We start from the raw sequence: 15721 nt of genomic DNA, 5'->3' as shown, positions 1-15721 counted from the left end.
TGTAAGGTACAGAAAGGTTGAAAATAAAAGAATGGAAAAAGATCTGTCATCCACTGATTGGCCAGTGCCGACCGAAGGAAGACTGACTTTCGGGCCAAAAAACCCTCTAACTATTCAGCTCAAGGAGGATCAACTTTATAACAATAAATACTTCGAGTACCAAACAGCTCAGTTAAATCCGTAGGACCAGATGACCTCAAAACATAAACAAGGTTTTGCTCTTAACCCTTGGACATCAGTGTGTACAAGAAACACAAACACATCGTTGTAGGGAGAGATTTTTTTTTTTTAATGCTCTTCTGTCCATAACTGACAGAACAGATTTAACACATTCGGGGCAGAATATTTAAATGATAGGATTGATCACATTGACCCAGGACACGTCTATCCAATGATTGCATGGTACGCATTCTTTTCAAGCACCCACAGAACATTTCCAAAAATTGAGCACATCCTGTTTTCATGAAGCGAATCTCTACAAACGTCCAAGGGGAGACCGCATTCAAGGTGTGCTCCCTGAAGCCTGACATAAAGCTGGTTACCAAGAACAAAAATTTAGAAATTCAGAAATGTAGCTCTGAATAACTCAGAGACTAAAGAAGTCATACTCGGCACTGGGAAATATACAGAGCAGAACTGAACCTGAACGCACATTCTCCGAATCAGCTACTGGGCTATCACTAAGGTGATACTCATAAAAGGAAACTTAGAGCTTTATGATACATATTAAAAATTAAAAAAAAAAAAAACGCTAAACATCAGTGAGCTAAGTATCCATCTCAAGAAGTTAGAAAAGGGGGCGCCTGGGTGGCTCGGTCGGTTACGTGTCTGACTTCGGCTCAGGTCACAATCTCACCGTCTGTGAGTTCGAGCCCCACGTCGGGCTCTGCGCTGACGGCTCAGAGCCTGGAGCCTGCTTCGGATTCTGTGTCTCCCTCTCTCTCTGCCCCTCCCCAGCTTGTGCCCTCTCTCTCTCTTTCTCTCAATCATAAATAAATAAACTTAAAAAAATTATTTAAAAAAAAGTTAGAAAAAACACAGCAAATGGAACCAAAGATAAATAGAAGCCAGGAAAGAACGTAAATTAGTTATGTAGGGGAAAAAAAGTACGCCCTCAGCAAAGGGGATCGACAAATCCAAAAGTTGGTCCCCTGAAAAGATGAATGAAATTAAGCTTCTGGAGAGACCGATCAGGAGAGAGAGGAGGAAGAGAATCGCGTCAAGTCTCTTGAGAAGATTTGCAGAGAAATCGGGCTGTAGCTGGCGGTGTAGCCATGAAGCCAAGAGAGGAATTGCGTCCAGGTGGACGCTACAGTTTGCCGTCAGGACACGTATTCATCTCGCCGGCATTTATTGAGCACCTACTGTGTGCCAGGTATGGGCCCGCCAGCGGGGAGATACCAAATCAATGAGAGCTGGAGCCCCCCAGGGCTTCCTCAAGAGCTTCTAATCGGGTAGGAAGAGAGAGACGATGAACGAGAAGCATGATGATAAATTATGTCGTGCTGGAAAGTGACACATGCCATGGAAAAGAAGGAAGTGGAACAAAGTGAGGGGGCGGGGAGTGCAGGTGGATGGAGGGCTGTTCTGAAGCTGTGGCCTCAGGGACAGCGAGCAGTGGGTGCCCTCAGAGGAGCCGCGGGACGGCTGCGCTCAGATGTGAGGGGTTGGGTAGAGGCATGGGGAGGATTTGTGGGCTCAGGTCATGATCTCACGGTTTGTGGGTTCGAGCCCCGCGTCGGGCTCTGCGCTGACAGCCCGGAGCCTGGAGCCTGCTTCGGATTCTGTGTCTCCCTCTCTCTCTGCCCCTAACCCACTCGCATTCTGTCTCTGTCTCTCTCAAAAATAAATAGACATTAAAAAAAAAAATTTAGGGGCACCTGGGTGGCTCAGTCGGTTAAGCGTCCGACTTCGGCTCAGGTCATGATCTCGCGGTCCATGGGTTCGAGCCCTGCGTCCGGCTCTGAGCTGACAGCTCAGAGCCTGGAGCCTGTTTCAGATTCTGTGTCTCCCTCTTTCTCTGACCCTCCCCTGTTCATGCTCTCTCTCTCTGTGCCTCAAAAATAAATAAATGTTTTAAAAAAAAATTTTTTTTTTAAATTTAAACTATTTCCCATGACTCAGAATAGGGTTTGGTTCATTGGTCTGATGTCGTATGATGGGTGTAGAGTGTCTTTTACGGAAGCTCCTTAAAGTTGTCCCACTACCACCTGCAGAGTCACTTGGGTTAAGCTTTTAACATCTTTTTGAAAAAATTTGTTAATGTGTATTTATTTTGGGGCACAGGAGAGGGAGACACAGAATCCGAAGCAGGCTCCAGGCTCCGGGCTGTCAGCGCAGAGCCCGACGCGGGGCTCGAACTCACGAACCGCGAGATCGTGGCCTGAGCCGAAATCAAGAGTTGGATGCTCAACCGACCGAGCCGCCCAGGCGCCCCTAAACTTTTTAACATCTTGATCCCCTCTGAAGGTTCCTTGAAGCCAGAGTTCAAATTAATACGGCTCTGTGGTCCTAGAGATAACCCAAGCATGGGGATCCCTTACTCGGGCTGCTGTGGGCGGGCCTCCGACACCGGATTTCAGGAAGGCCGTGGAATCTCGCTGTATGCAGCTCTGAGGCTCGGCTGCTCTCCCATCATGGATACCAACTGGATGGGTCTGGTTTCTTAATAGCCGAAAGGGGTGTGTAGGAAAATTTGCAAAGCAGTTAACTGTGCTTCTCCTCGGGGTGAGCGAACGATACCCCACAGGACCCAGGATGGCAGCTGTCGCTTTGGCTTGCGTGAAGGATGCGCACAAGGAAATCTCTGGGTTTGCTGTGGTTTTATTGTCGTTTGGGGCAAGGGGAGGGGTCAGGATCGATTCACGTTTCTCAACTGCTAAAGGCAATGGGGAGACACCAGGTAGCATTCAGAAGAGGCGGCTGAGAGTTTAATAACTGTCTCTGGATGACACAGGCCTGGGTAGCGAATTCTTACAGAGTTTTGTTTTGTTTTGTTTTTTAATTTTTTTTTTCAACGTTTACTTATTTTTTGGGGACAGAGAGAGACAGAGCATGAACGGGGGAGGGGCAGAGAGAGAGAGGGAGACACAGAATCGGAAACAGGCTCCAGGCTCTGAGCCATCAGCCCAGAGCCTGACGCGGGGCTCGAACTCCCGGACCGCGAGATCGCGACCTGGCTGAAGTCGGACGCCTAACCGACTGCGCCACCCAGGCGCCCCTTTACAGAGTTTTAAAGAAGGAAGGCACGCCCCGATGCTCCCCGCCAACCCAGACGTTACCCAATCTTCCCCTGCTTAACCTTCACACGGTTCCCAGGGCGTCAGGAGAATACACTTAGCTCGTGACATTCACCTTTCACCGTGTTCCGCTCATTCTTGGTTTTTTTCACCCCCCTCCAGAGATGCCATAACAAAAATGAAAGATGTTTACCTAAAGAATCCTCAGATGGGAGACCCAGCCAGCCTGGATCACAAATTAACAGAAGTCAGCCAAAATATAGAAAAACTGCGGCTAGAAGCCCAGAAATTTGAGGTATGAAAAAGCTGGGGTTGAAAAGCTCTGTTGAAAAAAAAAAAGAAAGACAGAAACAGAGGGAGGGGCGGGGGGGGGGGGGGGGGGCGCGGTCACAGTGTGTCTGGAGATTCAGCCAGAGGTGTCGGGGTGGGTCTCAAGGGGTGGGTCTCGAGTTGTCAGTTGTCGTAAGAGGAAATGGTCGTGCACCGAGCGTTCGGCCCCTCAGCACGCCCTCGGTCCGTTATGTCTCCTAACGCCGATGCCGATCAAAGTCGTATTGGGATCCACAGTACTTTTCCAGAAGTGCCTCCCTTAGTTGATCCTGCTTCGTTTTCTGTTGGTCATGGAAACAACTGGAAGAACGTAATCGTCCAACACCGCCGGGAATCAAAAAAAAAACTTTAAAAAAAAAAAATCAATTCCAATATGTTGTTGTTCTTTCAAAGGCCCCGTTATTAAAGGGTTATGTCTGTGAAAACCGGGAGGAGACACAGGTCAGAAGTGAGTGGGAAATACAAATAATAAATGTTTCAAGGACCGAGAGAGGAGCACTCAAAGGCTTCTTTTGCCCCCAAACGTGAAGGCTACAAAACACGGAAAGATACATTAGTAACCGATCGTTCCCGTCAGAATAGGTGATTTGCAGCCAGGAAGGGTCAACGGGGGCGTTTTTAAAATTCTTCCTGGAGCCCATCCATCAGTTGGTACTGTTTTTGAGTCTCTAGAGCCTAGAAATGTCCTTTTCTGATCACTTTCATTCTCGCCCCTCTCTTACCCTGTTTCAAATGTCGCCGAGGGCAATTTCTTCTACTTTGGATTTCCTATATGTATGTTTCTTCCCTATTCAAGAGACCGATACTCCCAAAAAAAAAAGGAAGCGTGGCTTTCAAACTGAGTCACTGCTTACGTGGGGCAGGGTCCTCCTGTTTCCCCGTGTGACCTCGAGGTCACAGAATTTTGGAACCAGAAGGAACTGGAAGCAATGCATCTGAAACCACACGGCTGTTTGCAAAAAGCCCGAGAGTGTGACGCGGTCCCGTCCCGTGTTCTTTCCGCCCCGTTGTCACAGCTGCCTCAGTGCCTTTGCTTCTACGTCTCCGAGGTGAGGCGAGCTAGAAGCGGTGGTACAGCCAAGTGCAAATACACTGGAGGGACCCCCCCGCCCCTGTCGCCACCCCTCCCCCCCATGGAGTCCTTCTGGAGTCTCAGCTTCAGTGACCATCGGGCAACCCCCGCGTGGGGCCGTAGGACTCCACGGTCGGGCCCTGAGCTGAGCTCAGACCAGGGCCTTCCGTCACTCTTGCTCGCAGGCCTGGCTGGCCGAGGTGGAAGGCAGGCTGCCAGCGCGCGGCGATCAGGCCCGGCGCCAGAGCGGAATGTACGAGGCCCAGAACCCGACCACGGTCAACAACTGCGCTCAGGACCGCGAGAGGTACAGTATCTCGCTTGTGTTCGCTTCCCGATTCTGGAGGCTGGAAAGGAGCATAAGGTGGTTTCTTGATACCAAAGCGCCCGTGGGGCCTGAGCCGCCCTTTCGCCACGACTCGGGTCCCTGATGCCGCGTGGGGCGGGGATGGACAGGCAGGGTGACCCGAGATGGTGTTCGTTAGCGGGGGACGGTGGGGGGTGGGGGGGCGTGTGTGCAAGCACGTAGCTCGCACGGTGGCAGAGTCTGAGCCCTCACTGGGGTCGGTCGCTATAGTTGCTGTGTGCTTTGCTTTCTTGAGCAGCCCGGATGGCAGTTACACGGAGGAGCAGAGTCAGGAGAGTGAGGTGAAGGTGCTGGCCACGGACTTCGACGACGAGTTTGATGATGAGGAGCCCCTGCCTGCCATCGGGACTTGCAAAGCCCTCTACACGTTCGAAGGTGACGTGGGCCCACGGGGTTCCCCGCTTGCGCACGCTGTCCCTCCTCCTGCTGTGACCGTTCTGAAGCCTTCTAGATCTTTCTAGAAGATTCCTTCTGCTCAGAGTTGCCGTCGTCATCGTCATCGTCACGTGGCTGACTGCTGTATAGTTTGCCCTTCGGTCCGCACAACCGAACAGCTTTGGTGGAGTTTACTTGCAGCAGACAGTGTGGGATGATGATGATTTTTCGTCTGTCTTTCCAGGACTTCTGGAGCCCCTGTCTTGGAAAGGCCCCGGGGGGCGGGGATGTGGGTGGGTGTGGCTTGGCATCCGCCCCCGGAGATCAGAGAGCAGACACAGATTTGCAGCGTTTACCAGAAGAGGGGTACAGAGTGACAGGGGGACATCAGTCATTCTGTGGGGGGGGGGTGGAGGTGAGATCCCATCCTTAAGAGAACTCAGAGAACCCTCCAGGCTGCTGTACATCGGAGGGAGGGAGGGAAGGAAAGCATGGGCTCGTGCGGCTGGAGCTTAGAGGTCTTAGGAATAGGGGAATCTGAGACGAGAAAGTGGTACCTGTGCGGGGGGCCGGGGGTAAGAGCAGCGTTTGGATTTGACTTGGCAATAACGGAGGAGCTATTGAAAGCATTTGAGCAGGGTGCGGATACCTTAGGCTCTTTACTGTCACATGTGCAGGACCAGAGAACAGGGACGGAGGGTTAGAAAGACTAGCCGAGCGTTGCCAGCGCGATGTCCTGTAGAAAGCTAACGAGGATGCTGTGGAAGAAGCCGTCCGAGCTCGGGTTGGTTTGGGGAAGCCCTGGAACGAAGGGATCTTACAGATTCCCCTGCCACAGACCAAATGTTGATAGTGACAAGAAAGCGCCAGGTTAAACGTTGCCGATGTTGCCTCCTTCCCACACCTCGGCCCCACCCCTACGGCACCCCCTGTAAACAGCGCCCCAGACAGTCTGCGCTCAGAACGCTGTTTGAGCCGTGGGGGCTAGACTTTGGCAACTGTCTCCCGCAAATGGTCTTGGGGACCGCGATTCGAGAGTGGGCACCGAGGTGCCGCGGTCAGCCAACCGCTCAGACTCCTGGCTGATGGGAAGCGGGGGACGGAGAGGGGGAGGAAAGCGGAGAGGGGTCCCGAGGGTGCCTTCCTGGGGTCCCCCTGAAGTGGGAAGGCAGGAGGAGGAAGTCGTGGTTTGGGATTTGTGTTATTATTCGTAATAATAACATAACCGTGAGCCCGGCGGTTCAGGTGCCAGGGCAACAGGGAGGTGGACGCAGATCGCAGGGAGAAGTGGAACCTTCGCTCCAGACAAGAACCAGAAAGGGAGAAAGAGAAGTCGGGATGTTGCCTGGAAAGGGGTCATCAAAGCCTTGGGCCTTTGTTCTCCGCAAGAGAGAGGAAGAGCGGCGCAAAGAGCCCCCCTCCCCTTCCCCGGGGAGACACCTGGCTTCCCCGGAAGGAGGGGAGGGCTCTCCCTGGAGGAACTGGAGAAGGGCCTTGGGGGGAGGGCCTAGAAGCTTCTGTGAGGGAGGAGGCCTTGGAGGGGAACGGGCGAGGGGGTGGGTGCCTCTGTTGCTGGCTGTCCTTTCCTCACGGCCAGGCTCCCCTGTGTGCCCCACCAGGATGGCGCGAGAAGCCTAAAATACTCTTGATCTTGCTTCCCCAGGGCAGAATGAAGGAACCATTTCAGTACTGGAAGGAGAAACGCTGTACGTTATAGAGGAAGACAAAGGTGACGGGTGGACCCGCATCCGGAGGAACGAAGAAGAGGGTTATGTCCCCACTTCGTACGTCGAAGTCTATTTGGACAAAAATGCCAAAGGTGCTAAGACTTATATTTAATAACAACTTTAAAAAAAAAAAAAAAAAGTTGGCGTGGTCTCGTCCACAACTATGGCGGTTACAGGCAGTCCCTCAAAGTCTCGATGGAGGACACCCGCGTGCGTGTTGTCGTTGGGCCGGGCGCGGTGGGCACGTAGGCGTCTCACACCCGGCTTTCCCTGGCTAGTTTTGACGATAATCAAGTTTCGCTCGCTAATGAAATATTATGTGGAAAGCTTCCAACTGCCCCCTTACGATGCTGTCGTTTGCAATCCACAAACAGTCCTGCCTCTGGCAGTTACCTGTAGGCATCCAGAAAAACAAAGTTGCCCTTCTAGCTTCTCGTCGACGTTTCTGAGTTTAAAACGTCCACACGCGCATCAGAGGGGTGCCGTAAGACCTCAGCCCTCCTGTTTGTAGCATCTGTGTCCCGTTGAACTGCCCTAGGACGTTCCGTTTTGTAACTTAACACGTTGAACTCCGCAAGTTGGTCAGTTCGATCTTGCAGTCGTCCGCTTTGGAAGAAGTCAGAAATAAAACCTCCCCCTCCTGGAGGAAAAGAGTGAGGAGATTCCTATGTTGGTACTAAGAAGTGTGTCTTTTTTCCTTAAACACGTTTAAGATCGCGATTGGTTTCTTGTGATGAGCCTGTCACGGCTGCGTGATCCCAGACAACCCACTGAAACCCGGAAAAGCTCGGTTAACGATTAACCAGTTGACTTTGCCATCCTCCCTCTGCGGTTGACCGAGCCCATCAGATGCCCTGGTGCTGTTCGGATAACTTAACAAAAATCAGTGCGTTTCTGTTGGAGACTTTGTGGCAAGCGGGGGCCGTAGGCAGCTCACGCTTCCCCAGGTGGGGCCATAAATAGAACCTGGTTCGCCACCAGCTGCCTCTTACACGCAGACCCCGGCTAATCACTTTTCAAAGGTGTTTTGTTTTATTTTAATCCCTGGCATTCTTTAAGACCCAAAATAGGAATTTACGGACAACTGTTTGAGAATTGCTCGCTTGTTTTGTATAATTAACCATGGCCGGAGTAAAATAAAGCGTTTCACCGTCTTGAAAGGAATCTGGGTCACATGGGGATTTGCATTTTTCAAATTGGCAAGATGGGTAGTGAAATTGATCACATGCGTAGACGGGTACCGAGCCCAGTGCCTGTCCCCATTTCAAGAATCTACCCTGAGATCCCAGAGAACCAGCTCAGAATAAAGGGGTCAGGTTGAGATTTCCCTTTTATTTGGCTTCGAAAACCATTTCATGTCTTTCCTACTTTTAAGTGGGAAATCAGCTCCTGGTTTTCACGTTGTGAGCTCCTTTTATAAGCTCGAGTCAATTTACAGCTGACTTTACCAAAAAAAAAATTTTTTTTTTCATAATAAATACGGCTGATCTGAAAAGCAACCGCAGCTCCTGGGCGGGGGCAGCACCTGGCAGGAGACAGGAGTGCTTTTGTTGCACATTCTAGCAGAAAGCACGGACCCAAGCGCACGGGAGACCCCAGATACTAAAATCCAAGCTTTCTGTCCGCTGCTGGACTCATTTCCGGACGATGAACTGCTTGCGGGAAGCAAATTAAACATTGAAGAAGTCTTAAAATGGCCAAGACGTTAGCCTTTTGAAGCCTCCCTTGGGAAGTATGACAGGGCATGAATTCTTTTTTTTTTTGTTTTTTCCCCCTTATGGTTGTGCAGATTTGATTCAGAAGATGGCTCAGTTGGTTTGCGGCGGGGGGGCCTGGCGGCCGGCTTGGGCGTGTAAATGAATGATCGCGATTTGCAGCTGTGTGCCCCAGGCCCTTAGCAGAGGCCGACACAGGATCGGGGACAGCACAGTGACACTTTGTAGCTTCCGGTTAAGCCGGTCAGCGCAGCACCGGGTGTTAGAAGAAATCCCGCAACGATTCTCAAAGAATCAGGATGCCCATTTCTGCCCAGAGTGTAGACTCTGGTTTCCACTCGCCCAGTTAATCTGCTACAATAGAAGACAAGTCTCAGCTTGTTCATGAAGTTTTCTCCTTTTATTTTAGAGGCACACTTAGAGGTGACTAGTGTATACGTAGGGGCCTGTCTTCCCCACCTGGTTTCTAAATCTGGTCGGGACCCCCAAGAACACCCTTCCCCACTGCACCCCCCCCACCCCCAGCAAACCCATCCCAGCCTGTGGACTGCTGCTTCCTGACGCCCAGAACTCAAGCAGCTGTTTTGTGCCTGTGCACTTGTGTGTGTGTGTGTGTGTGTGTGAGATCTACTATGTGACTATTTAATGATTGACAAGATATTTAGACTAGAGGAGCGTCCAATGGGTCCGTTGGATTGTGACTTAACCTTCTTTTATGGTTTGGTTTTTTTTTTTTTAATTGCTTTCTGTTAAATATGCCCGTAATCCCCTCCCCCCCCCACCGCCCCCCCCCCACTATATTTGTATATACTGCAATTTAAGAACTAAAAGGATGCTAAGAACTCAAAGGATGCCTTGAATTCGTTGTTTTACTGTTTTACTCTTTTGTCTGTTTGTTTTATTGGTGATTCTGCTGCCTAATGACCTTTTTTGTTTTTGTAACCGCTGGGGAAGCCGGAAGGATTAGGTCCCCCTGCCGGCTGCCTCCTCACTTGAGTTTATTGTAGACACTTGGGCTCTGAGTAAGTTTTGTTTGAATGCGGCCAACATGATTGTCTCGCTCTCCTTACCCTAAAAGAAAAGAATCTGTCTGGCACCTTTCAGCTGTACCCTCGTATCTGCCTCTCTAATAAACGTATTTTTCTCAGTGTTGTGTATTTTAAATGATTCTTCACCTTTCCGAGAAAATTATTCTGTGTAATACGGGTGTTTAACTCTTTTGTCTTCAGTAACGGGGAACTTTTCCGGCCAAATGCTTTTTAAAAATCCTGCCCTTCCCCGCCCCCACCCTTTAAAATGATGCCACCTTCTCTGTTTCCTGCCCTGTGTGCTCCCGAGGGCTTCCAGAATCCGCCTCTCTCTCTCCCCTCCTCTGCCCCCTCAAGATGAAGAACTTTCACTGTTTATTGCTGAGTCAACATTAAAGTGACAGGTTCTCCTTTTCTCGCCAAGATTTTACACTTTTGTAAAGCACAGAGAGTGTCAGCCGGGGACAGAATCCAGAACCGGGCCTTGAAATGCCTCGCGCCCTCCTGGGAACCTGGTCACGTTTTTTTTTTCCCCCCTTAGAAAGAGGGGGTCGGGGCGGGTGGGGGCAGCGTCGCCCATGCGGGCCTCTGTTCACCCCTGAAGGAAAGGCGGGGTCCCCAGGGAAAGTGGGAAGTGAAACCGTGAAAGTTCCTTATCTCAGACGTGCCCTGTGGTGACAGCCCCACTGTTCTGAAGCTGTCCCCCCTCCCGGGTGGTGCATTCTGAGAAACAGAGTGGCCCCCCCCCCCCCCCGACCGCCTGCCTTCCTCTAAACCGTCTTTTTCTTTCTTTTTGTGTTGTAGATTCCTAGAGGCCTCGGGGAGCCTTCCCAGGAGAAACCCTCCGGTCTGCTTGTCTCCACAGGCCTGGGCGCCCGCGCTGGGCTGGACCGTGGCCCTGGACATCTCAGCCTGAAGTGACATTCCCCCCCCCACCCCGTCCCCCCCCCCCCCCCCCCCGCCACGTAGCTGCTTGCCTTTTTCTTTTTCTTTTCTTTCGACAGCATGCCCCTCGTGGCCCTGCTCCTTCCGTGGCCCAGTCCAGCCACCTCTGCGGGGAGCAGGTCTGTCCCTGTCCCCACCACACACAGGACCACGGAAGGCAGCTAGACACGTGTTCCCCCCTCCCCGGGCTCCCGCCTCGGCCCTCAGTCTACCTGGAGCATCCTGGCCCGTCCATGGTTCACACTGTGCCTTTCGTGAAAATTTTGCCACTGGTCACCTCCCCCCCCCCCCCCCGCCCCGCCCGGGAGACTAACAAAATCTGGACGAGGAAGGCCAGGTGTGCACCAGGTAGACTGAGCACCCGAATGTCACGGACGTGTTCCCGTGTCCCGACTCTGTTGAGTATTCAGTGGTCCTTTTCTGGTTATGGGTCCTCACCTCGCCCCAAACACTGGCCCTTGCAACAGGTCATGGCCCGAGAGCGGCCACGGTGGCCACGGGGGCACGCACACGCATGCACGCGCGCACCCCCCCCTCCGTGCACGCTCAGCGCACACGTGTTTTTATCTGGGGCCCGTGCTCAGTGGCCTGGAAAGGTCTGGACTGGACGTCCTATTCCAGCCCGGGGGCCACACACAAAAGCCTGCATCCTCCCGCCTTCTCCCTGTCGTCTCCCTCGTTAATGAGCACTATGGACCCTGGCGCTTCACCAACGAGGGTCTCGCCTCGGCGTTAGCTGGTCGCAGGGCGAAAATTCCCGTCTTTCCACGAATTCCGAGATGTGCGTCTTAGGGTTTTAGCGCTTTCCTCACCAAAGACCCTGTGCTGCCCGTGGCTCCGGCTTCTGTATGTTCTCACGTGTTCTGCAGGCCACGGAGACTGGACTGCGTTTGCCTCTGGAGCGAGGTTTCCCGCCCCTTGCGGATCCTTGGGGACGACGTGAGGCCATGTAGCCTGTGGCCACCCATGCCTTAGAGCAGCGCAGCGTTCCTTCTTTTCTGGTGCAGAAACAGTCGGGAGAAATCACTGGCTGGGAGTGTCTGTGGACGAGACCCCATCCGAAGCCCAAGAAGGAAATCGGGCCTCTTTCTTGTCTCGTTTGGCTTTCGGCAACTAGGCGGTCGCCTCGAACCTCCTCAATTTTTCTCGACATTTACGAATCTAAGACCAGGGTGTCTTCTGGGAGCCGAAGGGACAGGGACAGGGACAGAAACGGGCAGGTGCTAAGGGCTTGGGCCTGTGTCCAGCGGCCCCAAAGATGGTTCCTCTCAGCAAACCGGGGTTGACCAGACGCCTCCCTCAGAGCGGCTCGGCGACTAGAAACTTCCAGCAAGCAAACGCCCGGGGTTGAGCAAGTGAACCGAAGTAGCTTTGGGTTTAAAGGCGAGCCAGCGAGAGAGCATGAGCCGCCCCCCTTCTGTCTCTCTGTCCTTCTGTCTGTCTGTCCCTAAAGGGGGCTACGCCCTTGGCTTGACGATCACCTGCCGGAGAGGCTGCGGCCACCGGCTGTCGCGAGGCTGCTACCTTGGCGGCAGGCCTCCGGTCCCCACGGTGGCGGCGCACCCGTGGCCAACTCCTCAGTCTCGCGAGAGGGCCGGCTTGGCACGTGACCCGGAAGCCAGGCGGCCAAAGGGCGAAGCGTGGGGACCGGGGCTCCCCTGCGTCCCTGCAAACCTACAGGTGTGCGGTTAGTCCGGGCGGCCCCGGGGGCTCCACGGGCGGCTTCTCCAGCCGCCGGGTGACCAGGTGTCCCCAGGAACTTCTGAATCTCACCAGGCCAAGCTGACCACTCTCCACCCCACAGAAGACGCTAATGGTTTTTTTAAATCGATTTGAGAGCCTCGGTAACGCATGTGCATTGCATCTTTCCCATCCCGGGTCAGAACAGATTCATTTCTCGCAACATAGGGGATACGGTAGAAGCTGCAGTGATTTGTCCTTTTCATGTCTGTTAAACCCGATATAGAATATACTCGTATCTTGTACCCCCTGCGCCTTCCCCTCGCCCCCGCTTCCTTCCTTCTGTACCACCTGCGTCCAAATAAGAATGCATCGTAAGCACTTCTCAGCGTTCGGCGTGGGGTTTGCGCTGTGAGGCCGAGCTCATCAAAGGAAATAAGTTATTATGTGATAGTTGAGACGTATCGTTTACTCTGGGAGTCCTACCGGGAGCTCATCTATCTATTCTTACGGACGCGTTCACGTAGGATAGAGACGCGGAATTTCCGACCCGCTTCCCGGCCTCCCCGCCCCGCACCCCCGATGCCTGTGGTTTCCCTGCCGATGCTAGAATACTGTTGTCGTAAGAATGACTAAGTTTTAAGGAGCCTGCCCTGACAATGACCTAAAAACGAAACGAAAGACAGGAACCTGTCATTTACCCCGTTTCTCCTTTGCAGGATAAAAAGGTATAGAAAGCCGTAATGGGATTTTCCTTTGGGTTTTGATGGCGCTCGCCTCGAAGCTTCCAGGCCGTGAGGCTCAGGCCAGATGAGCTGTAGCACAGGGGCCCCCTAATGCCTTCTGGTGACATCTGTAATTACAGGAGAAAGTTTACTGAACGTGGAAAAAAAAAAAAAAGTTACATCGATGCTAAGTATTTTTCCAGAAATCTTGGTTTCATACTTCCTCATGCCTCTGCCTCCTTGTGCTGCTTCTATCATTAAAAAAACAAAAACAAACTTATTTAGAGAGTGATCCAAAATTCTATTTTAACCTGACGTTGAGCACCTTTAAACTTTTTAGTTTATTTGTGCGCGTGGCACTAATTCTAAGCTTTGGAGGCATCTCAAGTGTTGTAACGGCCCATTGCCATTGTGAAGGTTCTGGAACTGCCCATTTGTCTCTGGAGATGGAATTAAACCAAATAAAGTGCTTCCATTGGAAGGCTTATATTGACCTTGTAACTATACGTTAACCCTCTTAAATGTTAAATAAAAGTATAACCTCTGTTACGTTGTCACGGGACTGTTTTTGTTGTACTGGCGGGGTGACCCGGGTCACAGAAGCAGGCAGGGCCCCTGCGCTGGGGGAGGAGGCGGCTGGGCCCGTCCGCACCTCGCTGATTTACTGTGTGAACCCAAGACGAGTCACGTAGCCGTGGCAGCCATCGAGACTGGGGCCGGGCTCGCTCTGACCATCCCCCCACCCGCTGGGGGGAAAGCTGCCTGTCGGGGACATTGTGATGAGAGATTCGAGTCGATTCAGTCCAGGGATCTGGGGAGGCTCCTTAGGAGCAGGAAGTTTGTTTTTCATGCACTTGAAGCTACAGGTTTTCAGGGATCCTATGGTAGGAGGGGGGGGGGGGGGGGGGCTGCTGGGAAAATGGGGCAAGTTTGCCGTTGGTTCATTGACGCTCTGCTGTGTCAAGTGCAAGTGCCCGGACGCACCCCCTGGCTAGTTTGGCTTCTGTGGGGCCGCAGATGGCGTGCGACATCGCAGGGTGGAGGCCCAGGCCTGCACGCACAGGATGTGCGCGGCGGGAGGCCGGGTCCCTACCGGCGCAGAGAATCCGGCCCCAGGCTCTGCGGGGAAGGGGAGGTACAGCGGTTTGTGCCCACACCTCTTGAGGCCCTAAGGCTCCTCCGAGCCATGTTCGGAGAACATTCTCGGGAGGGAGGGAAACAGCAACGCGGAGCGTGAGCAGGGGCAGCCTCGCAGGCGCCAAACGGCTGCGGGGTGGGAGGTGAGGCCACCAATAAGAGGCCGGCCCTCCCTGGGGCCTGGGCCTCCTCCCCCAACCCCGGTGTGACTGGACTTTAAAGCCGGAGCTCCTGACTCAGGAGGCAGCGGACCCGTCGGTCAGGCTGCCCCGCTGGGGCCGGGAGTCTGCGGGGGCAGGGCCGGGCCTCTCCGGGCCGGTGGGGGCCTCACCCGGCCTCCCCGGCGCCGGCCGCACCCAGGCCCGGCAGCGCGGCCGCAGAGGCGGGGGCGACCCCTAGCGGGAGAGGAGGGTCAGCGCGTCAGGGGAAGGACGCCCCCTGGCGGGGGACCCGGTAACGGGCAATACGATGGAGGTGGGCTGAGCCAGGGGGGCTCGAGGGTCTCTCTCTCTCTTTCTCTCTCTCTCTCTTTCTCTCTCTCTCTCTCTTTTATTAAAGCAAAAGAGATCCCTGGAGTCCGCCCCACGGGACAGCCTGGAGATCCAGCTCTGAACCGGGGCTGAAGAAGGGAGGCCAGCCTAGCTTCCTGGGACGCACGTCCCCGTGCCCTGAGCCGCGGGGAAGTCCTGTCCCCCGCTGGAGGAGGCCTCCCCTTCCCTCCCTGGCCTCTGCTGCTCTTCTCCGAGGCAGTAAGCGTGTGGCCAGCACCCTCTCAGACCAGGGATTAAAGTGTGAAGTCTGTGAAGCCGCCCTCAGCAGCCACCTTGGATGTGTGGGAGCTGTTTACAGCCATGAGGCCCTGATTTATTATCTATTTCATTGTATTTTCTAATTTTTAAAAAACATTTATTATTGAGAGAGCATGAGCAGGGGAGGGGCCGAGACACGGGAGGCGGGGGGAGGCGGGGGGGGGGGGGGGGGGGCGGGGGGGGGCGGGGAGACAGAATCCGAAGCAGGCTCCAGGCTCCCAGCCGGCAGCACAGAGCCCGACGCGGGGCTCGAACTCACAGACCGCGAGATCATGACCTGAGCCGAAGTCGGACGCTTAATCGACGGAGCCACCCAGGTGCCCCTCATTGTTTTTATTTTTTAAGGTGTGGAAGAAAACACAGGGATCTCTTCATCAGCTCTTTGGCCCCGGAAGGAAGCAGCAGGGGCCGGAAGGATCCCGGGCAGCATCCTGCCTGGTGCAGGGGGAGGGGGGCTGGGCGCCCCCGGCAGCGTGCACACCCTCTCACTGCCCCCAGGCCAGCCTGTGCCGGCTCCCACTCACCAGACACCAGGCTGCTCACTGGGGTCAGATCCTGGGAAGGGCTGGAGA

General features: G+C 53.8%; 1 protein-coding gene across 10 annotated transcripts in view; it reads left to right on the top strand.

Moving 5' to 3' along the window:
* Positions 1-13752, top strand: part of FNBP1 (formin binding protein 1) — a 143084-nt gene extending 129332 nt beyond the window's left edge. For 5 of the 10 annotated variants that reach the window (XM_047831307.1, XM_047831305.1, XM_047831303.1 and 2 more), the window contains 4 exons: positions 3402-3534; positions 4827-4948; positions 5244-5383; positions 7047-9972. In XM_047831307.1, the coding sequence (XP_047687263.1) occupies positions 3402-3534; positions 4827-4948; positions 5244-5383; positions 7047-7222 (571 nt within the window). In that variant the 3' untranslated portion in view covers positions 7223-9972. Of the gene's footprint in view, positions 1-3401; positions 3535-4826; positions 4949-5243; positions 5384-7046; positions 9973-10657 lie in introns of those variants that run through there. The other 5 variants (XM_047831308.1, XM_047831306.1, XM_047831304.1 and 2 more) reach the window with 2 other exon arrangements.
* The last annotated feature ends 1969 nt before the right edge of the window (positions 13753-15721 follow it).

Source organism: Prionailurus viverrinus, chromosome D4 (genome assembly GCF_022837055.1).
Source record: "Prionailurus viverrinus isolate Anna chromosome D4, UM_Priviv_1.0, whole genome shotgun sequence".
Classification (NCBI taxonomy): domain Eukaryota; kingdom Metazoa; phylum Chordata; class Mammalia; order Carnivora; family Felidae; genus Prionailurus; species Prionailurus viverrinus.
The sequence above is the reverse complement of the archived record's forward strand: the minus strand, read 5'-3'. Positions and strand labels throughout refer to the sequence as shown.